General features: G+C 46.7%; 1 protein-coding gene across 3 annotated transcripts in view; it reads right to left on the bottom strand.

The window, feature by feature from the left end:
- The window catches only part of LOC134932055 (tropomodulin-3-like), a 282067-nt gene that overhangs the window by 38382 nt on the left and 216179 nt on the right, over positions 1 to 27506 (bottom strand). For all 3 annotated transcript variants that reach the window (XM_063926090.1, XM_063926089.1, XM_063926091.1), the window contains exons 4-7: positions 19792 to 19914; positions 19518 to 19586; positions 2226 to 2356; positions 677 to 784 (exon numbers count right to left, since the gene is read on the bottom strand). In XM_063926090.1, the coding sequence (XP_063782160.1) occupies positions 677 to 784; positions 2226 to 2356; positions 19518 to 19586; positions 19792 to 19914 (431 nt within the window). The remainder of the gene's footprint in view (positions 1 to 676; positions 785 to 2225; positions 2357 to 19517; positions 19587 to 19791; positions 19915 to 27506) is intronic.

Below are 27506 nucleotides of genomic sequence, written 5' to 3'. Positions count from 1 at the left end.
CTAGTAATTAAATTCAGGTTACTGTGTAAAAGAGGTCCCTTGACCTTTAAGCAAATAAGTCCTTTGCTATGTTACTATGGCGATTATATTGACGCTCTATTGATCAGCATTTGGGATTGGGATCTAGCCACTGCACAATCTTTTGTGTCTCTTCTCAACACCAACAGTTTAATTAATCCTTCATATTCACTTGTAACAGGAATCACATACTGTAAATTTCCAGGATGTGACCCTTGAAGCCACAGGCAATATCATTCATACACCTGATTTCAGCAAACAAGTTAGTATGAATTCTTACTACACTTAAATAGTCACATCATCTGCCTTGGAAGCAGAACATTCCGAAAGATTAGTTTATGAGATGGCCCTTACAATGCTGCATTCATCCAGAGATAAAGGCTATCCAGAAATGCTTTTACTACAAGCACTAAAGGAGGTGACCTGATTCTGTTTAACAAAGGCAGGAGACCCTCTGGACATCAAATCACCTCTTTATTTTATTTTCATTTTAACCATCTGTACTTATATGGAACTTATTTATGATCGTTCAGTCTGCTTGCTGCAGAAGCAGCAAATATTGTAAGACTCCCTCTAGTTTGATTATATGATGAGGAAACAATGATGTGTGGGTACCTGCAGCTATCAGGCATTAGATAAGCACACCTTAAGCACTTACCACTGCAACAGGATCATTGCTTCTTGTTGCTGCAATGCTAAATGCTTTAACATGTGTATTTGATTCCAAAGCCATTGCGAATTCTTTCAAGATGGGAATCGGAATGTTCTGAAAGGAAGAACAAGATGACTATAGATAAACGAAAGACAGTATACAGGTTGAGTATCCCTTATCCAAAATGCTTGGGACCAGAGGTATTTTGGATATGGGATTTTTCCGTATTTTGGAATAATTGCATACCATAATGAGATATCATGGTGATAGGACCCAAGTCTAAGCACAGAATGCATTTATGTTTCATATATACCTTATACACACAGCCTGAAGGTAATTTTAGCCAATATTTTTAATAATTTTGTGTATTAAACAAAGTGTGTCTACATTCACACAATTCATTTATGTTTCATATACACCTTATACACACAGCCTGAAGGTCATTTAATACAATATTTTTAATAATTTTGTGTATTAAACAAAGTTTGTGTACATTGAGCCATCAAAAAACAAAGGTTTCACTATCTCACTCTCACTCAAAAAAGTCTATTTCGGAATATTCCGTATTTCGGAATATTTGGATATGGGATCCTCAACCTGTATAACTTTATACTGTTTTGCGATGACAAAGAACTAAAAGGAATAAAATAATAAGGATACAAGTTACCGTAAAGCAAAGATTCTCAATATAAATTCACCTGCCCCCCCCCCCCCCCCCCCCTTCCACCCACCCAGATCAGACACTTTGCTTTATTTGTACCTCTTACATTTGCAAGGCAAAACATTTGTAATTAATGAAACTGCTTTTATATTCAGTGCTTAGGTGTGTAATATATAGAAGCAATAAATTGCTATAAACATAATTTTAAGGAACCAAATAATGCAACAGAATGAATTGTACATATATATTTCGGACATATTACAATAAAAAAAATAAAACAAAGTGACAATAAAACTCATTGTCCACAAATGTTTTGTTAGTGGGTTTTTTAAAGCTACGCTGTGTTCATCCATGGTCCGTCCAGGGGCGGATCTAGAAGAAAATGATTGGGGGGGGAATGACCACCATGAGGAGAGGGAGAGAAAGGATGGGGATGGGGGTGGGGGTGGGTGTGGGAGAAAACGGGTGCAGGGAAAGGATTGAGAACAGCATCACAGTATACTTCTAATTAAGCATTTCAACAGATTGCAAGAGAAGAGGTGACCAAGGTCTGAGCTCTTTGAAATGGGTAATAAGAGGTGACGAATGTCTCAACTAATACATAAGCTATGGGTGACTGAGATACTGCTCATGGTGCATCAAAAAAGCACGTCAGCCATTGAGTGCTGTCAAAACCAGACCCACATCCCAAGTCATTACGGAAATGTGTGTCATTGTGTAGCTTGTAATAAGGTATGCTTATAACCTTTGTGTCCTTGACTAATGTTAAAGTGAAAGTCTATTAGTTCAATAGGAAACCATGGTTCCCAAAGAATTTGCACAATGCTCTTTCAATAAATGTCCAATGTACAGTACATTAAGATTTAGTTTTTAATAGTGAGCCTTCAGTATTACCTTAATGTTATTAAGATTGACTTCAATCAAGCGTGGGTCATTGCTTTTGATTCTCTTTAGACTCTCTTCCACATTGGTGGGGTTTGGTGGTTCATCAAAGACAGGTCTCATTGGCTCTGCCTTGACAACATCTGAAAAATAAAAAAATATGAAGGAAAATGAATATGACAAATAAAGACCGATGAGATGCAGGCTGACATACTGAAAGTGAGAAACCAGCGTGACATCAGGGACACGAGATGCCCTGCTGACAGGATGTTGCAGTGCCATTTCATTCAATTCCAATCGCTGTGCTGCTGCTCACATCACTGTCAGTTATGATAGAGCAACAATCATTTCCTGTGCACCACTATGGAGGTGCAAAGTAAAGCTAGTACATAGGATGTTAAACAGTTACAAGTGTCCTAATGACACGCTGCCCAGAACTGAAGTGGCCCTTACATATTGCTAAAAGGGAAGAATGTCTTCAGGATGCTTCAATAGGTGCTTTCAGCTCTTCTGCATTGTTCGGTCTCATGTCTCTCATCTTTCTCTTGGCAATGCCCCATAGATTCTCTATGGCGTTCAGGTCAGGCGAGTGTGGGGGAGCTTCACAAGGAGTGGACTGAGGCTGGAGTTAGTGCATCAAGAGCCACCACACACAGACGGATCCTGGACATGGGCTTTAAATGTCGTAATCCTCTTGTCAATCCGCTCCTGAACAACAAACAACGTCAGAAGCGTCTTACCTGGGTTAAAGAAAAAAAGAACTGGTTTGTCGCTCAGTGGTCCAAAGTCCTCTTTTCTGATGAGAGCAAATTTTGCAGCTCATTTGGAAACCAAAGTCCCAGAGTATGGAAGAAGAATGGAGAGGCACACAATCCAAGATGCTTGAAGTCCAGTGAAGTTTCCACAGTCTGTGTTGATTTGGGGAGTCATGTCATCTGCTGGTGTTGGTCCACTGTGCTTCCTTAAGTCCAGAGTCAACACAGCCGTCTACCAGGAAATTTTAGAGCACTTCATGCTTCCGTCAGCAGACAAGCTTTATGGAGATGCTGAATTCATTTTCCAGCAGGACTTGGCACCTGCCCACACTGCCAAAAGTACCAAAACCTGGATCAATGAACGTGGGGATTACTGTGCTGGATTGGCCAGCAAACTCGCCTGACCTGAACCCCATAGAGAATCTATGGGTCATTGCCAAGAGAAAGATGAGACATGAGACAGAACAATGCAGAAGAGCTGAAGGCCGCTATTGAAGCATCCTGGTCTTCCATAACACCTCAGCAGTGCCGACAGAATCCATGCAACACCGCATTGAGGCAGTAATTCAAGCATGCAAAAGGGGCCCAAACCAAGTACTGAGTACATATGCATGATTATAATTTTCAGAGGGCCAACATTTCTGTATTTAAATGCCTTTTTTATTGATTTTATGTAATATTCTAATTTTCTGAGATTTTGGATTTGGGGTTTTCTTAAACTGTAAGCCACAATCAAAATTATTACAAATAAAGGCTTGAAATATCTCACTTTTCATGTAATGAGTCTATATAATTTATTAGTTTCACCTTTTAAGTTGAATTACTGAAATAAATGAACTTTTGCACGACATTCTAATCATCTGAGTTTCACGTGTGTGTGTGTGCGATATATATATATATATATATAATCACAATAAATTCCTTAGGTGCGCCAATATACTCAGGATATATTTTAAAATTATCCTCCATGGACCTAATGTCCCTTTTCTTACAACACCACATGTCGATATATTCTATATTTTTAAAATGTATTCAAATGTACATATAAAACATTTACATAAAACCCAAACAGCATAATACAATGAATAATATCAACAAGACCTGTCTATTAATACAGAGGCTGGATGTTCATGCACTTTGCCCTTACGGGAGTGTGCTCAGAAAAAAAAGATCCATTGTATATTTTCAGGTCGTTTATCATTCAGCATTTGCTGGAAAATGAGTTTTATGGCAAGAACTTACATTTGTTAAAACTCTTTCTGCGAGGTACACTGGGCTCCAAGAGAAAGACATAGGGGTGTAGAGTAGGATCTTGATCCGAGGAACCAACAGGCTCAAAAGCTTTGACTGTTCCCAGAATGCATAGCGCTGCCTCCTCTATAACCCCCACCTCCCTGCACAGGAGCTCAGTTTTTAGTTAACCAGTCCAATGCAGTAGCAGGAAAAGAGACGACAACGGTTAGTAGCCACATACACCACACTCTCACGACAGGAGAAGTGTCAGCGGCTAATGCCATACCAACCCAAAGCAGCTAAGTGCGTCAGGGTGGGCGCCTTGTGGAGCCCAGTGTACGTTGCAGAAAGAGTTTTAACAAAGGTAAGTTCTTACCATAAAACTCGTTTTCTGCTGCGGGGTACACTGGGCTCCACAGGGAAAGACATAGGGGATGTCCTAAAGCAGTTCCTTATGGGAGGGGACGCACTGTAGTGGGCACAAGAACCCGGCGTCCAAAGGAAGCATCCTGGGAAGCGGCAGTATCGAAGGCATAGCACCTTATGAACGTGTTCACAGAGGACCACGTAGCCGCCTTGCCCAATTGTTCAAGGGTCGTACCACGGTGGGCCGCCCAAGAAGGTCCAATAGACCGAGTAGAATGGGCCGTAATGTGAGCAGGAGCTGATAGACCAGCCCTCACATAAGCATGTGCAATCACCATTCTAATCCATCTGGCCAAAGTTTGCTTGTGAGCAGGCCAGCCCCGTTTGTGAAATCCAAACAGCACAAAGAGAGAATCAGATTTCCTAATAGAAGCAGTTCTCTTCACATAGATACAGAGAGCCCGTACCACATCCAAAGACCGCTCTTTGGGAGACAGATCAGGAGAAACAAGTGCCGGAACTACAATCTCCTGGTTAAGGTGGAACGAAGAAACCACCTTAGGTAAATATCCGTGACGAGTCCTAAGAACTGCCCAGTCACGGTGAAATATCAGATATGGGGAACTACAAGACAAGGCACCCAAATCCGACACACTTCTAGCTGAAGCAATAGCCAGCAGAAACACCACCTTAAGGGAAAGCCGCTTAAGATCAGCTGAACCAAGAGGTTCAAACGGAGACTCTTGTAACGCCTCCAAAACCACCGACAAGTCCCAAGGAGCCACAGGCGGGACATAGGGAGGTTGGATACGCAACACACCCTGAGTGAAGGTATGCACATCAGGTAAGGTCGCAATCTTTATCTGAAACCACACCGACAAGGCAGATATTTGAACCTTGAGGTAGGTCAGACGCAGGCCTAAGTCCAGGCCCTGCTGAAGAAAGGCCAACAACTTGCCTATACTAAACTTGGAAGCGTCATAATGGTTAGATGCGCACCAAACAAAAGTAAGAATGCCAGACCCTATAGTAAATCCGAGCAGAAGCCGGTTTCCGGGCCCGCAACATAGTTTGAATGACCGCCTCAGAAAACCCTTTAGCCATCAAGACAGAAGCTTCAAGAGCCACACCGTCAAAGACAGCCGGGCTAGGTCCTGGTACACACAGGGGCCCTGAACGAGGAGGTCTGGGCGTTGTGGATGCAGAACTGGAGGCTCCGACGATAGGCCCTGCAGGTCTGAGAACCAGTGCCGTCTGGGCCACGCTGGAGCTATGGAGCAGAATTCCTCTTTCTTGCTTGAACTTCCGACTTACCCTGGACAGGAGTGACACAGGAGGGAACACGTACGGCAGCCGAAACCTCCACGGCACCGCCAGCGCATCCACGAATGCTGCTTGAGGATCCCTTGTCCTTGCTCCGAAGACCGGAACCTTGTGATTGTGTCGAGACGCCATCAGATCTACAAAAAAGAAATAATAGAGGTGGATGGTTGCGCTGTAAGGATTTGTGCAAGCCTGGGGGTAGTTTGGGAGTTCCCTGCAAACTCCAAACAGTAAAAATGCACTAAAAATGGTAAAGTGACTACTCCCACTTTGGCGCTAATCCAATGCTACACTTTTTGCAGGAACTTCTATTTTCTCAATAAAATGTAATGTACCAGCTTGATGTGAATAAAATATAAATTTAATACTACACTGATTAAAAGTGAGACAAAAACAGCGTTTCGGGACTTCAAAGTCCCTTTTTCAAGGCTGTACCATACAGCCTTGAAAAAGGGACTTTGATGTCCCGAAACGCGTCGGCACCTGCTTTCCAGTACTTTCCTGTGCTTCTGGACATCCTTGACTGTGAAAGGGACCACTGGGGAACACGCCTGACGGAGCCACATGCAGGGTATTGTTCCCGGGAAATACCTTGCATTCATAACACCTGCGGCTCCGATTATCATCTTGGTAGGACTCTATTTCCCATGTTGGGTTCTGTTTTTGTCTCACTTTTAATCATTGTGTAGTATTAAATTTATATTTTATTCACATCAAGCCGGTACATTACATTTTATTGAGAAAATAGAAGTTCCTGCAAAAAGTGTAGCATTGGATTAGCGCCAAAGTGGGAGTAGTCACTTTACCATTTTTAGTGCCATCAGATCTACGTCTGGAAGGCCCCACTTTTCCACTAGGAGTTGAAACACTTCTGGATGGAGGTCCCACTCTCCGGCGTGTACGTCCTGACGACTGAGAAAGTCCGCTTGCCAATTCAGGACTCCCGGAATGAATATTGCCGATATGGCTGGTAGATGGCGTACCGCCCAATGTAGAATCCGTGAGACTTCCTTCATTGCCAAACGACTTCGAGTGCCGTCTTGATGATTTATGTAAGCCACTGTGGTGGCGTTGTCCGACTGTACTTGAACAGGACGGTTCTGAATTAAATGCTGGGCCAGGTTTAACGCATTGAAGACCGCCCACAATTCCAGAATGTTGATCGAGAGGAGAGATTCCTCCTTGGTCCACCGACCCTGAAGGGAGTGTTGCTCCAGCACCGCGCCCCAACCTCTTAGACTGGCATCTGTCGTCAACAGGACCCAGTCGGATATCCAGAAGGGACGGCCCCTGCACAATCGCTGGTCCTGGAGCCACCAGTGCAGCAACAGACGGACCTCCGGAGTCAATGAGATCATGTGAGACCTGATCCGGTGAGGCAGGCCGTCCCACTTGGCTAGAATCAGTCTCTGGAGGGGGCGAGAATGAAATTGAGCATACTCCACCATGTCAAATGCTGACACCATGAGGCCCAGCACCTGCATCGCCGAATGTATCTACACTTGCGGACGAGAAAGGAAGCAACGAATCATGTCCTGAAGCTTCAGGACTTTCTCCTGAGACAAGAACAACCGCTGGTTGTGAGTGTCCAATAGCGCTCCCAGGTGCACCATGCTCTGAGCAGGGACCAGGGAGGATTTCTTCCAGTTGATGAGCCACCCGTGGGCTTGTAGAAACCGGACAGTCATATCCAGATGACGTAAGAGAAGTTCTGGGGAATTTGCCAGGATTAACAAGTCGTCCAGATACGCAGTATCCTGACCCCTTGACGGCGGAGTACCACCGTCATCACCGCCATGACTTTGGTGAAGTTGTTAAACCAAAAGGTAACGCCCGAAACTGGTAATGGAGGTTGCCAATAGCAAATCTCAGGTATTGCTGATGTGACGCTGCTATAGGAATATGCAGGTAAGCATACTATATATCCAGGGAGACCATGTAGTCCCCAGGTTCCAAGGCCAGAACTATAGAGCGAAGGGTTTCCATACGGAACTTGGAAACTTTCACAAACCTGTTCAATGCCTTGAGGTTGAGAATGGGCCGGGAGGACCCATTCGGTTTCGGGAACAGAAACAGCGGAGAATAGTACCCCCGGCCCCTCTAAGCAAGAGGCACCTGTACTACAACTCCTGTATCCAGGAGGGTCTGTACCACCGAATGTAGAGTGTTTGCCTTTGTCTGGTCCAACGGGACGTCTGTCCGGCAAAATCAATGAGGGGGTTGGTTTTTGAAGGATATGGCATAACCTCGAGTGACGACTTCCCGTACCCAGGCATCTGAAGTGGTCTTCAACCATTCCTGGGTATACCCTAGAAGCCGGCCTCCCACCCTAGGATCCCCCAGGGGGAGGCCCGCCCCCTCATGCGACAGGCTTATCTGTCTTGGAAGCTGGCTGACGGGCAGCCCAGGCTCTTTTGGGCTTCGGCTTACCAGGTTTGGAAGTGCGGGCCTGCTTGTTGTACGCCTGACCTTTTGCTTTACCTGAAGGACGAAAGGGGCGAAAGGAAGTACCTTTAGCCTTCGACACAGAAGGAGCGGTACTTGGCAGACAGGCAGTTTTGGCAGTAGCCAAGTCAGCCATTATCTTATTTAAGTCCTCCCCAAACAGAATATCTCCCTTGAAAGGGAGTACCTCCAGGGTTTTTCGAGAGTCCAGATCCACAGACCAGGATCTCAGCCACAATATCCGGCGAGCCAGGACTGATGTAGTAGAGGCCTTGGCTGCTAGGATTCCGGCATCAGAAGCCGCCTCTTTAATATAGTGAGAAGCTGTGACAATATATGACAAGCATTGTCTAGCATGGTCAGAAGAGATTTCAGCTTCTAACTCTAGGGCCCATGCTTCAATAGCCTCTGCAGCCCATGTTGCTGCAATAGTGGGCCTTTGTGCAGCACCCGTGAGGGTGTAAATCGCTTTCACACAACCCTCCACACGTTTATCCGTAGGTTCTTTTAGAGACGTGACGGTAGTGACAGGTAGAGCAGAGGAAACCACCATCCTAGCCACATGTGAGTCTACTAGAGGAGGCGTTTCCCAATTTTAAGACAGCTCTGGCGCGAGGGGATAGCGAGCCAACATCTTCTTTTGAAGCACAAACTTCGTTCCCGGGTTTCCCCAGGGTTCCTGACGTATATCCACTAGGTGGTCAGAGTGAGGTAAAACTTGTTTAACCACCTTCTGACGCTTGAACCTATCTGGTTTCTTAGGAGGGGCGGATGGCTCGGGATCATCCATAATCTGTAAAATTAACTTAATAGCCTCCAAAAGACCAGGAACATCCACATGTGAACTACCCTCCCCATCAGCAGAATCTGTGTCAGAATCGGTGGGGTCAGTGTAAGCGCCATCTTCATCAGACGAGGTGTCAGTGACAGCAGTGGATTGTGAGGAGATAAGAGCTCGCTTAGAGGACCCCTTGGTCTTAGGCGAGCGAGGGTCAGACTTTTTAGTAGTCAAGGACTGGTTCAACTTCTTCAATTGAGCAGACAAATTATCCGCCCACGGCGGATTAGCTGCGGGGACCACATACGGTTGCACCGGCATAGGGGGTCCCATAGGGGGTGTTAGTTTAGTAACTAGCGTATGTAGAAGCGTGGAGAAAGTAGCCCACGGTGGGTCATTCTGTACCCCCGTTCCCACAGTCCCACTGGGGGCAGGGAGCCCCCAGAACCAGAGTCCACAGCTGCTATATTCTCCTCATAGGGATCTGTGGCGTCAGCAACATCGGCAGTGTGTTCAGCCCCAGAACCGTTACCCTCAGAAGCAGACATGATATAACTTGCAGTTAACACAGTACAATAATACTGCACTGGACCAGCTTATATATAGCTATGTAGTCAATAGATATAACACTGCACAGTAAGAACTGGATGTATATCACAGGGTACTTGTATCAGAGAACCCTGACTAAATGCACTCTTTCTTAACTAACAATGTCTAAGTGACATGTAGAATACTTAAGTGTCATGTAAAGTCACAGCGCTGACAACCAGGCGGCTTTACACAGGAGTATTTGCCCAAGCAGTCCCAGGAACAGTGTAGCTGAGAGAAATGGCGCCCAAACACTGACAGGGAGTGAGGGAGAGACAGATATGCAGCTCCAGGGAGGGAACATTTGCTGGAAATGGCGCCCTGGGGCTGGGGGAGGGGCTCCAGGTCTGAGCCTTATCCCCTCTGCTGGCAAAACCACCAGGTACTGTGGGCTACACATAAAAAGGTTTTAAGGGAAAACCTGACCTGCACCCATGCCCTGGTGATCTAGTGGGATCGCCTATACTGCCACAGTGTCCACCACCGGCCGCGCCGGATCACGATAAAGCACGGGTCCCGCGAGCGGGACCCACTTACCACCTCCCAAATCGCGGCCACGCGATCCCGGAGAACCCCCGTTGTGTGTGCCTGACCAGAAGAAAACCGCAGCCTCCTGCTGTAGTTACCCGGCAACCAGGGCTCGGGAGTGTACAGCGCCGCTGGGGAGAGATGGAGCTGCAGCAGTGAATGTCACTAGACATAAAAACACTGCTACAGCCCTTGAAGTCTTCACTTTTCTTCAAAAAGCTCTTCTTAGGGCTGCCGAGAGCAGCCCCTCTGTTATGTGCCTGCTATCTGCAGCACCAACTATAAAATTGAGCTCCTGTGCAGGGAGGCGGGGTTATAGAGGAGGCGGCGCTATGCATTCTGGGAACAGTCAAAGCTTTTGAGCCTGTTGGTGCCTCGGATCAAGATCCTACTCTACACCCCTATGTCTTTCCTTGTGGATCCCAGTGTACCCTGCAGCAGAAAGACAGATTCTGAGACTGTGTCTACAAGACAACATTACTATATCTGTGGATGGAAACGGACTATTCCCTAGTACTAGAAACGTCTGAGTGTCAAGCCTACAGCGATTTCTGACTATGGAGTAATTCACCTATAATTTACGTTTAGAGATAAGACATCAAAACGGATCAGAGTTTCCTATCAGAATCCACGACCATTATGAAAGTCATTGTGTAGATCTACTCTCAAATACATCCTAACATTGCTATATACCCCTGAAGAAGTCCAACCTAAAGGACGAAATGCGTTGGGTGATTTAAACGACCTGAAAATATACAGTGGATCTTTTTTTGTGAGCACACTCCTGTAAGGGCAAAGTGCATGAACATACAGCCTCTGTATTAATAGACAGGTCTTGTTGATATTATTCATTGTATTATGCGGTTTGGGTTTTATGTAAATGTTTTATATGTACATTTGAATAAATTTAAAAAATATAGAATATATCGACATTGGTGTTGTAAGAAAAGGGACATTAGGTCCATAGAGGATAATTTTAAAATATATCCTGAGTATATTGGCGCACCTAAGGAATTTATTGTGATTGTTATTGCTTGATCTCCACTAGCAGGTGATCTCTTTTAAGTTGCAGCCTTATTTATCCGAGCGCAACTAAATAGGGTATTTCTTGATATAATAAATATATATATATATATATATTATATATATATATACACACACACACACACACACACAGAGTAAAAACCACAGCACTCACCGCACCAGAAGCGGGGCACAGCTATGCACTTACCACTCACAGAGTGGGGTGCATGTAACACTGCACTCTCCACCACAGAAGCGGGGTACACAGCTGTACTTACCACTCACAGGGCGGGGTGCATGTAGCCCATGACCACATCGCTCTAATAAATACAAACAGAGAACCCAGCACTCACCAAAGTAAACTCACTTATCCTCAACAATTCAATAAATAAATGATGGGGGTTTAGTTGGTGGATTGGCCAATGCACGGAAGCCTGTATACCGATTCAAGGTACCCCACCTTCATACAGGTCCTACACTATCACAGAGTCTTATCTTATCCTGAACCTGTCTCAGCTGTTTTTTAGCAATCATCTTTGAGCCAGTGCAATAGGTGACTAGTGTGCCTTTAAAAGCCATAAAGTCTGTGGCAAGTACACATTACATCTAGCAGGCAGATGATGCAGCAGTGTGGTAGTCAGGTTTTAAGACTCTGTGATAGTGTAGGACCTGTATGAAGGTGGGGTACCTTGAATCGGTATACAGGCTTCCGTGCATTGGCCAATCCACCAACTAAACCCCCATCATTTATTTATTGAATTGTTGAGGATAAGTGAGTTTACTTTGGTGAGTGCTGGGTTCTCTGTTTGTATTTATTAGAGCGATGTGGTCATGGGCTACATGCACCCCGCCCTGTGAGTGGTAAGTACAGCTGTGTACCCCGCTTCTGTGGTGGAGAGTGCAGTGTTACATGCACCCCACCCTGTGAGTGGTAAGTGCATAGCTGTGCCCCGCTTCTGGTGCGGTGAGTGCTGTGGTTTTTACTCTGTGTGTATATGAAGGGGTTAATCTATGGTTAGCTCTTATTAACCGTGGCCACTAGCTTTCTCATGCACCCCTGTGTGGACTTTATTATCCTGAACCTGTCTCAGCTGTTTTTTTAGCAATCATCTTTGAGCCAGTGCAATAGGTGACTAGTGTGCCTTTAAAAGCCATAAAGTCTGTGGCAGGTACACATTACATCTAGCAGGCAGATGATGCAGCAGTGTGGTAGTCAGGTTTTAAGACTCTGTGATAGTGTAGGACCTGTATGAAGGTGGGGTACCTTGAATCGGTATACAGGCTTCCGTGCATTGGCCAATCCACCAACTAAACCCCCATCATTTATTTATTGAATTGTTGAGGATAAGTGAGTTTACTTTGGTGAGTGCTGGGTTCTCTGTTTGTATATATATGTATATATATATATATATATATATATATATACACACACACACACACACACATACATACATACATACATACATACATACATACATACACACACTTACTTCTTTGTGGGTAGTCCGGCACAACGCCCTCCGTGATATAGGAATAGCGTAGCAAGTAGACAGCGGCACACCGGGTCTTTCGTGCAAAAAACTTGTATTAAGTGTCACAAACACATGAGCCAACTTTGTCAAGGTCAATACTTGACCTTGACAAATGGACCATGGGCCTTGAAACGTTGGCTCATGTGTTTGTGACACTTAATACAAGCGGTTTTTGCACAAAAGACCCGAAGTGCCGCTGTCTACTTGCTACGCTATAATATATATATATATATATATATATATATATAATTTTACTCACCGGCAAATCTATTTCTCGTAGTCCGTAGTGGATGCTGGGGACTCCGTAAGGACCATGGGGAATAGACGGGCTCCGCAGGAGACTGGGCACTCTAAGAAAGATTTAGTACTACTGGTGTGCACTGGCTCCTCCCTCTATGTCCCTCCTCCAGATCTCAGTTAAGGAAACTGTGCCCGGAAGAGCTGACAGTACAAGGAAAAGATTTTGGAATCCAGGGTAAGACTCATACCAGCCACACCAATCACACCGTATAACTCGTGATACACTTACCCAGTTAACAGTATGAACAATAACAGAGCATCAGACAAACTGATGCAAACATAACCCTTATTTAAGCAATAACTATACACAAGTATTGCAGAAGAAGTCCGCACTTGGGACGGGCGCCCAGTATCCACTACGGACTACGAGAAATAGATTTACCGGTGAGTAAAATCTTATTTTCTCTAACGTCCTAGTGGATGCTGGGAACTCCGTAAGGACCATGGGGATTATATCAAAGCTCCCAAACGGGCGGGAGAGTGCGGATGACTCTGCAGCACGGAATGAGCAAACACAAGGTCCTCCTCAGCCAGGGTATCAAACTTGTAGAATTTTGCAAAAGTGTTTGAATCCGACCAAGTAGCTGCTCGGCAAAGCTGTAATGCCGAGACCCCTCGGGCAGCCGCCCAAGAAGAGCCCACCTTCCTTGTGGAATGGGCTTTTACTGATTTTGGAGGTGGCAATCCAGCGGCAGAATGAGCCTGCTGAATCGTGTTACAGATCCAGCGAGCAATAGTTTGCTTTGAAGCAGGAGCACCCAGCTTGTTGGATGCATACAGGATAAACAGCGAGTCAGTTTTCCTGACTCCAGCCGTTCTGGCTACATAAATCTTCAAAGCCCTGACTACATCTAGTAACTTGGAATCCTCCAAGTCACGAGTAGCCGCAGGCACCACAATAGGTTGGTTCAAATGAAAAGATGACACCACCTTCGGCAGAAATTGCGGACGAGTCCGTAATTCTGCCCTGTCCATATGGAAAACCAGATAGGGGCTTTTACATGACAAAGCCGCCAATTCTGACACCCGCCTAGCTGAAGCGAAGGCCAATAGCATGACCACTTTCCACGTGAGATATTTTAACTCAACGGTTTTAAGTGGCGCAAACCAGTGAGATTTCAGGAAACTCAACACCACATTAAGATCCCAAGGTGCCACTGGTGGCACAAAAGGGGGCTAAATATGCAGCACTCCCTTTACAAACGTCTGAACTTCAGGAAGAGAAGCTAGTTCCTTTTGAAAGAAAATGGATAGGGCCGAAATCTGGACCTTGATGGACCCTAATTTTAAGCCCAAAGTCACTCCCGACTGTAGGAAATGAAGGAAACGGCCTAGCTGGAATTCCTCTGTAGGGGCCTTCCTGGCCTCACACCAAGCAACATATTTTCGCCATATACGGTGATAATGTTTTGCTGTCACGTCTTTCCTAGCCTTTATCAGCGTAGGAATAACTTCATCCGGAATGCCTTTCTCCGCTAGGATCCGGCTTTCAACCGCCATGCCGTCAAACGCAGCCGCGGTAAGTCTTGGAACAGACAGGTCCCCTGTTGCAACAGATCCTGTCTGAGAGGCAGAGGCCATGGGTCCTCTGTGAGCATTTCTTGCAATTCCGGATACCAAGTCCTTCTTGGCCAATCCGGAACAATTAGTATTGTTCTCACTCCTCTTTTCCTTACGATTCTCAGCACCTTGGGTATGAGAGGAAGAGGAGGAAACACATAAACCGACTGGAACACCCACGGTGTCACTAGAGCGTCCACAGCTATCGCCTGAGGGTCTCTTGACCTGGTGCAATACCTTGGTAGCTTTTTGTTTAGGCGGGATGCCATCATGTCCACCTGTGGCAGTTCCCATCGATTTGTAATCTGTGTGAAGACTTCTTGATGAAGTCCCCACTCTCCCGGGTGGAGGTCGTGCCTGCTGAGGAAGTCTGCTTCCCAGTTGTCTACTCCCGGAATGAACACTGCTGACAGTGCTTGCACGTGATTCTCCGCCCAGCGAAGAATTCTGGTGGCTTCTGCCATCGCCACCCTGCTTCTTGTGCCGCCCTGGCGGTTTACATGAGCCACTGCGGTGATGTTGTCTGACTGAATCAGCACCGGTTTGTTGCGAAGCAGAGGCTCCGCTTGACTCAGGGCGTTGTATATGGCCCTTAGTTCCAGGATATTGATGTGCAGACAAGTCTCCTGACTGGACCACAGCTCCTGGAAGTTTCTTCCCTGAGTGACTGCCCCCACCCTCGGAGGCTTGCATCCGTGGTCACCAGGATCCAGTCCTGTATGCCGAACCTGCGGCCCTCGAGAAGGTGAGCACTCTGTAGCCACCACAGAAGAGACACCCTGGCCCTGGGGGATAGGGTGATCAGACGATGCATCTGAAGATGCGATCCGGACCACTTGTCCAACAGATCCCACTGAAAGGTCCTCGCATGGAACCTGCCGAAGGGAATGGCTTCGTATGACGCCACCATCTTTCCCAGGACTCGCGTGCATTGATGCACCGACACCCGTTTTGGTTTTAAGAGGTCTCTAACCAGAGTCACGAGCTCCTGGGCCTTCTCCTCCGGGAGAAACACCTTCTTCTGGTCTGTGTCCAGAATCATGCCCAGGAAGGGCAGTCTCGTCGTAGGAATCAGCTGCGACTTTGGAATATTCAGAATCCAGCCGTGCTGTAGTAACACCTCACGAGAGTGTGCTACGCTGATCAGCAACTGCTCTCTGGACCTCGCCTTTATGAGGAGATCGTCCAAGTATGGGATAATTGTGACTCCTTGCTTCCGCAGGAGCACCATCATTTCCGCCATTACCTTGGTAAATATTCTCGGTGCCGTGGACAGCATCCTTTATGTCCAGAGACACCATAAAATTCCCCTCTTCCAGGCTCGCAATAACCGCCTTGAGCGATTCCATCTTGAACTTGAACCTTTTCAGGTAACTGTTCAGGGATTTTAAATTCAATATGGGTCTGACCGAACCGTCCGGTTTCGGAACCACAAACATTGTGGAATAGTAACCCCTTCCCTGTTGAGGGAGGGGAACCTGTACCACCACCTGCTGGAGATATAATTTGTGAATTGCCGCTAACACTACTTCCCTTTCTATGGGGGAAGCTGGCAGGGCCGATTTGAGGTAACGGTGAGGGGGCATCATTTCGAATTCCAGCTTGTATCCCTGAGACACAATCTGTATAGCCCAGGGATCCACCTGTGAGCGAACCCACTGGTGGCTGAAATTTCGGAGACGCGCCCCCACCGCTCCTGGCTCCACCTGTGGAGCCCCAGCGTCATGCGGTGGATTTAGTGGAAGCCGGGGAAGACGTCTGTTCCTGGGAACTAGCTGTATTGTGCAGCTTCTTTCCTCTACCCCTGCCTCTGGCAAGAAAAGACGCCCCTCGGACTTTCTTGCCTCTTTGCGATCGAAAGGACTGCATTTGGCAATACGGTGCCTTCTTAGGGTGTGAGGAAATATATGGCAAAAAATTTGACTTCCCAGCCGTAGCTGTGGAAACTAGGTCCGAGAGACCGTCCCCAAATAATTCCTCACCCTTATAAGGTAAAACCTCCATGTGCTTTTTTGAGTCGGCATCACCTGTCCATTGCCGAGTCCACAGGACCCTTCTGGCAGAAATTGACATTGCATTTATTCTAGAGCCCAGTAGGCAAATGTCTCTCTGGGCATCCCTTTATATATAGGACAGCGTCTCTTATATGCCCCAGGGTCAGTAATATAGTATCCTTGTCCAAGGTATCAAGTTCCTCAGACAGGGTATCTGTCCATGCTGCTACAGCACTACACATCCAGGCAGACGCAATTGCCGGCCTCAGTAGGGTACCTGAATGTGTATAAACGGACTTCAGGATACCTTCCTGCTTCCTATCCGCAGGATCCTTTAGGGAGGCCATATCCTGTCACGGCAGGGCCACCTTCTTAGATAAGCGTGTCAGAGCTTTGTCTACCCTAGGGGAGGATTCCCAGCGTAACCTGTCCGTTGGCGGGAAAGGATACGCCATAAGTAACCGTTTGGATATCTGCACTTTCCTATCAGGAGAATCCCAAGCTTTTTCACATAACTCATTTAACTCATGTGAAGGGGGAAAAGTCACCTCTTGCCTTTTTTCCCCAAACATATAAACCCTCTTGTCAGGGACAGGGTTTACCTCTGAAATGTGCAATACATCCTTCATTGCTATAATCATGTAGCGGATGGCTTTAGCCATTTTAGGCTGCAACTTTGCATCATCGCCATCGACACTGGAGTCAGAATCCGTGTCGCTATCTGTGTCAACAATCTGGGATAGTGGGTGCTTCTGAGACCCTGACGGCCTCTGCGCTGTAGGATCAGGCATGGGTTGAGACCCTGACTGTCCCAAGGCTTCAGCTTTATCCAACCTTTTATGCAAGTAGTTTACATTATCATTTAACACCTTCCACATATCCATCCAATCAGGTGTCGGCGCCGTCGGCGGCGACCCCACATTCATCTGCACCTGCTCTGCTTCCACATAGCCTTCCTCGTCAAACATATCGACACAATCGTACCGACACACCACACACACAGGGGATTGCTCTATTTGAGGACAGAACCCCCCACAAGGCCTTTTGGAGAGACAGAAAGAGTTTGCCAGACATCCCAGCGCTATATAACCCAGGAATTACACAGTAACTTAGTGTTTACCCAGTAGCTGCTGTATTTGTGATTTTGCGCTAAATTTATGTGCCCCCCCTCTCTTTTTACCCTCTTTCTACCGTGATTCTGCAGGGGAGAGCCTGGGGAGCTTCCTCTCAGCGGAGCTGTGGAGAGAAAATGGCGCTGGTGAGTGCTGAGGAAGAAGCCCCGCCCCCTCAGTGGCGGGCTTCTGTCCCGCGATTTTGTGCAAAATAATGGCTGGGGCTTATGCATATAATACAGTGCCCAACTGTATATATGCTCTATTTATGCCAGAGGTACTTAATTGCTGCCCAGGGCGCCCCCCCCCCTGCGCCCTGCACCCTACAGTGACCGGAGTGTGTGGGTGTAATGTGGGAGCAATGGCGCAAAGCTGCAGTGCTGTGCGCTACCTCATATGAAGACAGGAGTCTTCTGCCGCCGCTTTTGACGACTTCTTACTTCGCTCACCGGCTTCTTGCTTCTGGCTCTGCGAGGGGGACGGCGGCATGGCTCCGGGATCGGACGACCAAAGGTGAGTTCCTGTGTTCGATCCCTCTGGAGCTAATGGTGTCCAGTAGCCTAAGAAGCACGACCTAGCCGCAGTTAGTAGGTTTGCTTCTCTCCCCTCAGTCCCACGTAGCAGAGAGTCTGTTGCCAGCAGATCTCTCTGAAAATAAAAAACTTAACAAAATACTTTCTTATTAGCAAGCTCAGGAGAGCTCACTAATGTGCACCCAGCTCTGTCCGGGCACATATTCTAACTGAGGTCTGGAGGAGGGACATAGAGGGAGGAGCCAGTGCACACCAGTAGACCTAATTCTTTCTTAGAGTGCCCTGTCTCCTGCGGAGCCCGTCTATTCCCCATGGTCCTTACGGAGTCCCCAGCATCCACTAGGACGTTAGAGAAATAAATATATATATATATATATAAATAATAAAACCGCACCACCATATCAGAATTGCTTCATACAAAAGACTGAAGACCTTAATTATTACTATTTGCAAAACGGAGGCTAATTAGATGTACTATTAGATAGATTACAGCTCTTCAGTTTAAAAAGTAAAAGACGAATAATTAAACTGTAAAACATAAATGCATGAATTCACCTGAAACGTGTTGGCCACACTACTATACATATATTTGAAACTCAAACCTCCGTGCTCTATTTGGGTATCCGTCCAGATGGTTGACAACGTTAAGGTCGACACTCATTAGGTCGACCACTATTGGTCGACATTGACATGGTCGACACATGAAAGTTCGACATACGTTTTTCACATTCTTTTCTTTTTTTGGAACTTTTTCATACTTTACGATCCACGTGGACTATGATTGGGAGCGGTAACCTGTGCCGAGCGCAGGGGTAGCGGAGCGAGGCACCTTGCCCGAAGCATGGCGAGCCATGCGAGGGAACGTGGTGCACTAATTGGGGTTCCCCGTCACTTTAAGCAGAAAATTACACACAAAAAAAGTAAGAAAACGCATGGCGACCTTTTCATGTGTCGACCATTTGTCCATGTCGACCATGTCAATGTCGACCAATAGTGGTCGACCTTAACACTGTCGACCATGCGTACCGGAACCCTCTATTTGCTGGGGGGGGGGAACCAGAAGGCAATGCCCTGTTAAAGATACATTTTGCTCACAGCCATTGATTAGTGAAGCCACGGAAATATTTTACATGCCCAGGTTGGATTTTCCCACTAGGTTAAAAAAATTATTTTATTTAAATTGGCAAATAAGTATTTCTATGAAGACGCATTAGTTTAAAACAGAACTACTTACTTGGAAATCCTTGGCTATCAATCCCATTGCTAGTACTGTTTGGTAACAGGCTGGGCATACCAAGGATAGCTTAAAAAAGAAAAGATAATATGTCATCATCATTACGGTTAATACCTTAACAATACAGTTCACACAATTTTATGACTGTACACTACACCAACTCTAAAGTCAAGTTACTGTTGCATACTATTACATTCAATGATCACTATTCATCCATGCTGTGAGTTTGATAACTAGTCACAGCATTTTCTCATTTGCTCTTTTAATTGCTTACCTGCAAGATCACTTAGTTCTATGTCCGTGGCGCTGCTCAATGCTTCTTCCAGTTCTGGATCGAGAGATAACTTATCCTCCTTATGAAAATCTTTGGGCATCTGCTTGGGGATAAATATTTTCCCTGCAAAGAAAATATTTAAAGGTCAAAATTCAACCATTCCTGGAATTCCAGCTCTCTTGGCCTGTAAGTGGCACTACTGCAGTTATTACGGTCATGGATTATACAAGTTTTTTCAATTGAATGGGCGTTCTAGTCATGTTATTGTAAGGGCAACAGGTTTATTGTGATACATAGTAAAATGCATACAGTAGCAGATTAAAAAAATAAAAGTAAGATGTGTATGAATGGTCATACACTTTTTTTTTGTAGAATTTGCTGTGTGAAAGAGGTCTATGATATCCCCCACTCTCCATGATGCTACTTACATAAAATAATCTGAAATAGTCATTAGAGAGGTCATGCACATATTAATGTGATTAGGCCCAATCACTGGACCAGCCGTCAGCATTCCAGTATTTGCAAGGTATATGGGATCACTTATGTCAGAGCTCTGTAATATACAAGCAGTATAATGCAGAATGCACCTTCTAAGCGATGCACACTTTCCAAGTCTTGACAAATGAGAATATACAGTACACCCTACACTATACACACACGCAATGAATGCGGCTAATAACATAAAACCGACAACAGGAGTTAAACAATGCTCTGACATCAGCAGCTCTCTAGAGACCAGACTGAGTGCACAGGAAGCAAACATAATCCATCATATCCAGAGGCATGAAGACAAGAATGAGCCATTACTACTAAGTGGTTGTTCTGTACATGATCTAGTGATCAGAGACTGATTTACTCGTTCTACATCAACATCCATACAGGCCATAAGAAGATACGATCTGTAGTGAAATGTGTTTCTTGTTAGCACTGGGTGAGGTCTCAATGACAGATGTGTCTGAAATCTCAGCATTGCACATTAGTGCTATAATTTCCAACCTCTGGAAGGGGAAACACATTTTACAAACTGTTTAAATAACTGAACAAGTGGTAAAAAAGGTGGCATATGATCAGGGATTCGAGGCAGAGAAAGAAAAGAGCGGAACAGAAGGCACTGGAAGGAAGAAAGACACTGAGCTGGGCAGCACAGTTGTCATAGTGGCTAGCATTGCTGCCTCACAGCACTGAGGCACGATCTGTGTGGAGTTTTATATTCTCAGAATTCGGATGGGTTTCCTCCCACAATCTAAAAACATAACTGGCAGGTTAATTGGATTCTGACAAAACTAACTATAGTGTATATATGTGTGTATGTACATGTACATTTTAAGCTCCAGAGGCAGGGAAACTGGTGTGAATGACCAAATAATCTCTGTAAAGTGCTGCGGTATACAAATAAAATAACAAAAAATAAAGAATTCTTCATAATGGAAATATAAAAATGATAGCCAATTCACATCCAAAACCTTCAGACCGTTCTGAAAAAAAATAAGATTTTACTCACCGGTAAATCTATTTCTCGTAGTCCGTAGTGGATGCTGGGGACTCCGTAAGGACCATGGGGAATAGACGGGCTCCGCAGGAGACTGGGCACTCTAAGAAAGATTTAGTACTACTGGTGTGCACTGGCTCCTCCCTCTATGCCCCTCCTCCAGACCTCAGTTAAGGAAACTGTGCCCGGAAGAGCTGACATTACAAGGAAAGGATTTTGGAATCCAGGGTAAGACTCATACCAGCCACACCAATCACACCGTATAACTTGTGATAACATACCCAGTTAACAGTATGAACAACAACAAAGCATCAACCACGGATGCCAACATAACATAACCCTTTATTAAGCAATAACTATATACACGTATTGCAGAAAGTCCGCACTTGGGACGGGCGCCCAGCATCCACTACGGACTACGAGAAATAGATTTACCGGTGAGTAAAATCTTATTTTCTCTAACGTCCTAGTGGATGCTGGGGACTCCGTAAGGACCATGGGGATTATACCAAAGCTCCCAAACGGGCGGGAGAGTGCGGATGACTCTGCAGCACCGAATGGGCAAACACAAGGTCCTCCTCAGCCAGGGTATCAAACTTGTAGAATTTTGCAAAAGTGTTTGAACCCGACCAAGTAGCTGCTCGGCAAAGCTGTAATGCCGAGACCCCTCGGGCAGCCGCCCAAGAAGAGCCCACCTTCCTTGTGGAATGGGCTTTTATCGATTTTGGATGCGGCAATCCAGCCGCAGAATGAGCCTGCTGAATCGTGTTACAGATCCAGCAAGCAATAGTTTGCTTTGAAGCAGGAGCACCCAGCTTGTTGGATGCATACAGTATAAACAGCGAGTCAGTTTTCCTGACTCCAGCCGTTCTGGCCACATAAATCTTCAAAGCCCTGACTACATCAAGCAACTTGGAATCCTCCAAGTCACGAGTAGCCGTAGGCACCACAATAGGTTGGTTCAAATGAAAAGATGACACCACCTTCGGCAGAAATTGTGGAAGAGTCCGCAATTCTGCCCTGTCCACATGGAAAACCAGATAGGGGCTTTTACATGACAAAGCCGCCAATTCTGACACACGCCTAGCCGAAGCTAAGGCCAATAGCATGACCACCTTCCACGTGAGATACTTTAGCTCCACGGTCTTAAGTGGCTCAAACCAGTGGGATTTCAGGAAACCCAACACCACGTTGAGATCCCAAGGTGCCACTGGTGGCACAAAAGGGGGCTGAATATGCAGCACTCCCTTAACAAACGTCTGAACCTCAGGAAGAGAAGCCAGTTCTTTTTGAAAGAAAATGGATAGGGCCGAAATCTGGACCTTTATGGATCCCAACTTCAAGCCCATAGTCACTCCAGACTGTAGGAAGTGCAGGAACCGGCCCAGCTGAAATTCCTCTGTAGGGGCCTTCCTGGCCTCACACCAGGTAACATATTTTCGCCATATACGGTGATAGTGTTTTGCGGTCACGTCCTTCCTAGCCTTTATTAGCGTAGGAATAACTTCATCCGGAATGCCTTTTTCCGCTAGGATCCGGCGTTCAACCGCCATGCCGTCAAACGCAGCCGCGGTAAGTCTTGGAACAGACAGGGCCCCTGTTGCAACAGGTCCTGTCTGAGAGGCAGAGGCCATGGGTCCTCTGTAAGCATTTCTTGCAGTTCCGGGTACAAAGTCCTTCTTGGCCAATCCGGAACAATGAGTATTGTTCTCACTCCTCTTTTTCTTACGATTCTCAGCACCTTGGGTATGAGAGGAAGAGGAGGAAATACATAGACCGACTGGAACACCCACGGTGTCACTAGTGCGTCCACAGCTATCGCCTGAGGGTCCCTTGACCTGGCGCAATACCTTTTTAGCTTTTTGTTGAGGCGGGATGCCATCATGTCCACCTGTGGCAATTCCCATCGATTTGTAATCTGCGTGAAGACTTCTTGATGAAGTCCCCACTCTCCCGGGTGGAGGTCGTGCCTGCTGAGGAAGTCTGCTTCCCAGTTGTCCACTCCCGGAATGAACACTGCTGACAGTGCTTGCACGTGATTCTCCGCCAAACGAAGAATCCTGGTGGCTTCCGCCATCGCCACTCTGCTTCTTGTGCCGCCCTGGCGGTTTACATGAGCCACTGCGGTGATGTTGTCTGACTGAATCAGCACCGGTTGGTTGCGAAGCAGAGGCTCCGCTTGACTCAGGGCGTTGTATATGGCCCTTAGTTCCAGGATATTTATGTGCAGACAAGCCTCCTGACTTGACCACAATCCTTGGAAGTTTCTTCCCTGAGTGACTGCCCCCCATCCTCGGAGGCTCGCATCCGTGGTCACCAGGACCCAGTCCTGTATGCCGAACCTGCGGCCCTCGAGAAGGTGAGCACTCTGCAGCCACCACAGAAGAGACACCCTGGCCCTGGGGGACAGGGTGATCAGCCGATGCATCTGAAGATGCGATCCGGACCACTTGTCCAACAGATCCCACTGAAAGATCCTCGCATGGAACCTGCCGAAGGGAATGGCTTCGTATGATGCCACCATCTTTCCCAGTACTAGCGTGCAGTGATGCACCGACACCTGTTTCGGTTTTAAGAGGTCTCTGACTAGAATCACGAGCTCCTGAGCCTTCTCCGCCGGGAGAAACACCTTCTTCTGGTCTGTGTCCAGAATCATGCCCAGAAAGGGCAGACGCGTCGTAGGAATCAGCTGCGACTTTGGGATATTCAGAATCCAGCCGTGCTGTTGCAACACTTCCTGAGAGTGTGCTACGCTGATCAGCAACTGCTCTCTGGACCTCGCCTTTATGAGGAGATCGTCCAAGTATGGGATAATTGTGACTCCTTGCTTTCTCAGGAGCACCATCATTTCCGCCATTACCTTGGTAAATATTCTCGGTGCCGTGGAGAGACCAAACGGCAACGTCTGGAATTGGTAATGACAGTCCTGTACCACAAATCTGAGGTACTCCTGATGAGGTGGATAAATGGGGACATGCAAGTAAGCATCCTTGATGTCCAGAGACACCATAAAATCCCCCTCCTCCAGGCTTGCAATGACCGCTCTGAGCGATTCCATTTTGAACTTGAATCTTTTCAGATAAATGTTCAGGGACTTTAAATTCAATATGGGTCTGACCGAACCGTCGGGTTTCGGTACCACAAACATTGTGGAATAGTATCCCCTTCCCTGTTGAAGGAGGGGAACCTTTACCACCACCTGCTGGAGATATAACTTGTGAATTGCCGCTAACACTACCTCCCTTTCCATGGGGGAAGCTGGCAGGGACGATTTGAGGTAACGGTGAGGGGGCATCACTTCGAATTCCAGCTTGTATCCCTGAGACACAATCTGTATAGCCCAGGGATCCACCTGTGAGCGAACCCACTGGTGGCTGAAATTTCTGAGACGCGCCCCCACTGCTCCTGGCTCCACCTGTGGAGCCCCAGCGTCATGTGGTGGATTTAGTGGAAGCCGGGGAGGACTTCTGTTCCTGGGAACTAGCTGTATGGTGCAGCTTCTTTCCTCTACCCCTGCCTCTGGCAAGAAAGGATGCACCTCTGACTTTCTTGCTTCTTTGTGATCAAAAGGACTGCATTTGGTAATACGGTGCTTTCTTAGGCTGTGAGGGAATACATGGCAAAAAATTTGACTTCCCAGCCGTAGCTGTGGAAACTAGGTCCGAGAGACCGTCCCCAAACAATTCCTCACCCTTGTAAGGTAAAACCTCCATGTGCTTTTTGGAGTCGGCATCACCTGTCCATTGCCGAGTCCACAGGACCCTTCTGGCAGAAATTGACATTGCATTTATTCTAGAGCCCAGTAGGCAAATGTCCCTCTGGGCATCCCTCATATATAGGACAGCGTCTCTTATATGCCCCGGGGTCAGTAAAATAGTATCCTTGTCTAAGGTATCCAGTTCCTCAGACAGGGTATCGGTCCATGCTGCTACAGCACTACACATCCAGGCCGACGCAATTGCCGGCCTCAGTAGAGTACCTGAATGTGTATAAACAGACTTCAGGATACTTTCCTGCTTTCTATCCGCAGGATCCTTTAGGGAGGCCGTATCCCGTGACGGCAGGGCCACCTTCTTAGATAAGCGTGTCAGAGCTTTGTCTACCCTAGGGGAGGATTCCCAGCGCATCCTGTCCGTTGGCGGGAAAGGGTACGCCATAAGTAACCTTTTGGAAATCAGCACTTTCCTATCGGGGGAATCCCACGCTTTTTCACATAACTCATTTAACTCATGTGAAGGGGGAAAAGTCACCTCTTGCTTTTTCTCCCCATACATATAAACCCTCTTGTCAGGGACAGGGTTTACCTCTGATATGTGCAATACATCCTTCATTGCTTTAATCATGTAGCGGATGGCTTTAGCCATTTTAGGCTGCAATTTTGCATCATCGTCATCGACACTGGAGTCAGAATCCGTGTCGATATCTGTGTCAACAATTTGGGATAGTGGGCGCTTCTGAGACCCTGACGGCCTCTGCGCTGTAGGATCAGGCATGGGCTGAGACCCCGACTGTCCCAAGGTTTCAGCTTTATCCAACCTTTTATGCAAGGAGTTTACATTATCATTTAACACCTTCCACATATCCATCCAATCAGGTGTCGGCGCCGTCGGCGGAGACACGTCATTCATCTGCACCTGCTCTGCCTCCACATAGCCCTCCTCAAACATGACGACACAAGCGTACCGACACACCACACACACAGGGGATGCTCTATATGAGGATAGGACCCCCACAAGGCCTTTTGGAGAGACAGAGAGAGAGTATGCCAGCACACACCCCAGCGCTATATGACCCAGGAATCACACAGTAACTTAGTGTTTACCCAGTAGCTGCTGTATATATGATTAATGCGCTAAATTTATGTGCCCCCACCTCTCTTTTTACCCTTTTTCTACCGTGAGTCTGCAGGGGAGAGCCTGGGGAGCTTCCTCTCAGCGGAGCTGCGGAGATAAAATGGCGCTGGTGAGTGCTGAGGAAGAAGGCCCCGCCCCTTCAGCGGCGGGCTTCTGTCCCGCGATTTTGTGTAAAAATAATGGCGGGGGCTCATGCATATTACAGTGCCCAGCTGTATATATGCTGCTTTTTTGCCAGGAGGTACTCAATTGCTGCCCAGGGCGCCCCCCCCCCCCTGAGCCCTGCACCCTACAGTGACCGGAGTGTGTGGGTTAGTGTGGGAGCAATGGCGCACAGCTGCAGTGCTGTGCGCTACCTCATATGAAGACAGGAGTCTTCTGCCGCCGATTTTGACGTCTTCTTGCTTCAACCCGCCGGCTTCTGTCTTCTGGCTCTGCGAGGGGAGCTGCGGCGCGGCTCCGGGAACGGACGACCAAGGTTAAGTTCCTGTGTTCGATCCCTCTGGAGCTAATGGTGTCCAGTAGCCTAAGAAGTGCAACCTAGCCGCAGTTAGTAGGTTTGCTTCTCTCCCCTCAGTCCCACGTAGCAGAGAGTCTGTTGCCAGCAGAAGCTCCCTGAAAATAAAAAACCTAACTAAAATCCTTTCTTATTAGCAAGCTCAGGAGAGCTCACTAAAATGCACCCAGCTCCTTCCGGGCACAGATTCTAACTGAGGTCTGGAGGAGGGGCATAGAGGGAGGAGCCAGTGCACACCAGTAGTACTAATTCTTTCTTAGAGTGCCCAGTCTCCTGCGGAGCCCGTCTATTCCCCATGGTCCTTACGGAGTCCCCAGCATCCACTAGGACGTTAGAGAAATATTCACAGCCATTTTTGTCACCGAATCCCATTGCAGTGAAGTGCTTACTGTCCATGTGACCTTCAGTAGATTATATTAAATTTTGATTCATGTAGATTGAAAGCTCATGTTAAGGTGTGTACACACGGTGAGATTTATCCTTGCAATTTTGACTATATAGTTAAAATCGCAAGGAAAGTTAGTGCAAATCACAAGGTATTAGCGCGGGGTCGGTATTGCAAGGTTAGATAGACTGTGCAGGCAAGTCAATTTTGACTATCTAGTACAAAGTATAGTACAAATTGACACGCAAAATCGTACATAGTCAATATCGCATAGTCAAAATCGAAGATAGCCAAAATCTCACCGTGTGTATGCACCTTTACACCATCTTTTACATACTGAATGGCAATATTTATGCTCCATGTAAACAGATAGCAATTGTACAGGGCCCCGCATGTCATGAAGAATATCCATTACTCAGGCCAGAACTTACTAAAGTGATGATATTGAACAATAGGGGCTTACAAATATGC

The sequence above is a fragment of the Pseudophryne corroboree genome, chromosome 6 (assembly GCF_028390025.1).
Source record: "Pseudophryne corroboree isolate aPseCor3 chromosome 6, aPseCor3.hap2, whole genome shotgun sequence".
NCBI classification, from domain to species: Eukaryota; Metazoa; Chordata; class Amphibia; order Anura; family Myobatrachidae; genus Pseudophryne; species Pseudophryne corroboree.
The sequence above is the reverse complement of the archived record's forward strand: the minus strand, read 5'-3'. Positions and strand labels throughout refer to the sequence as shown.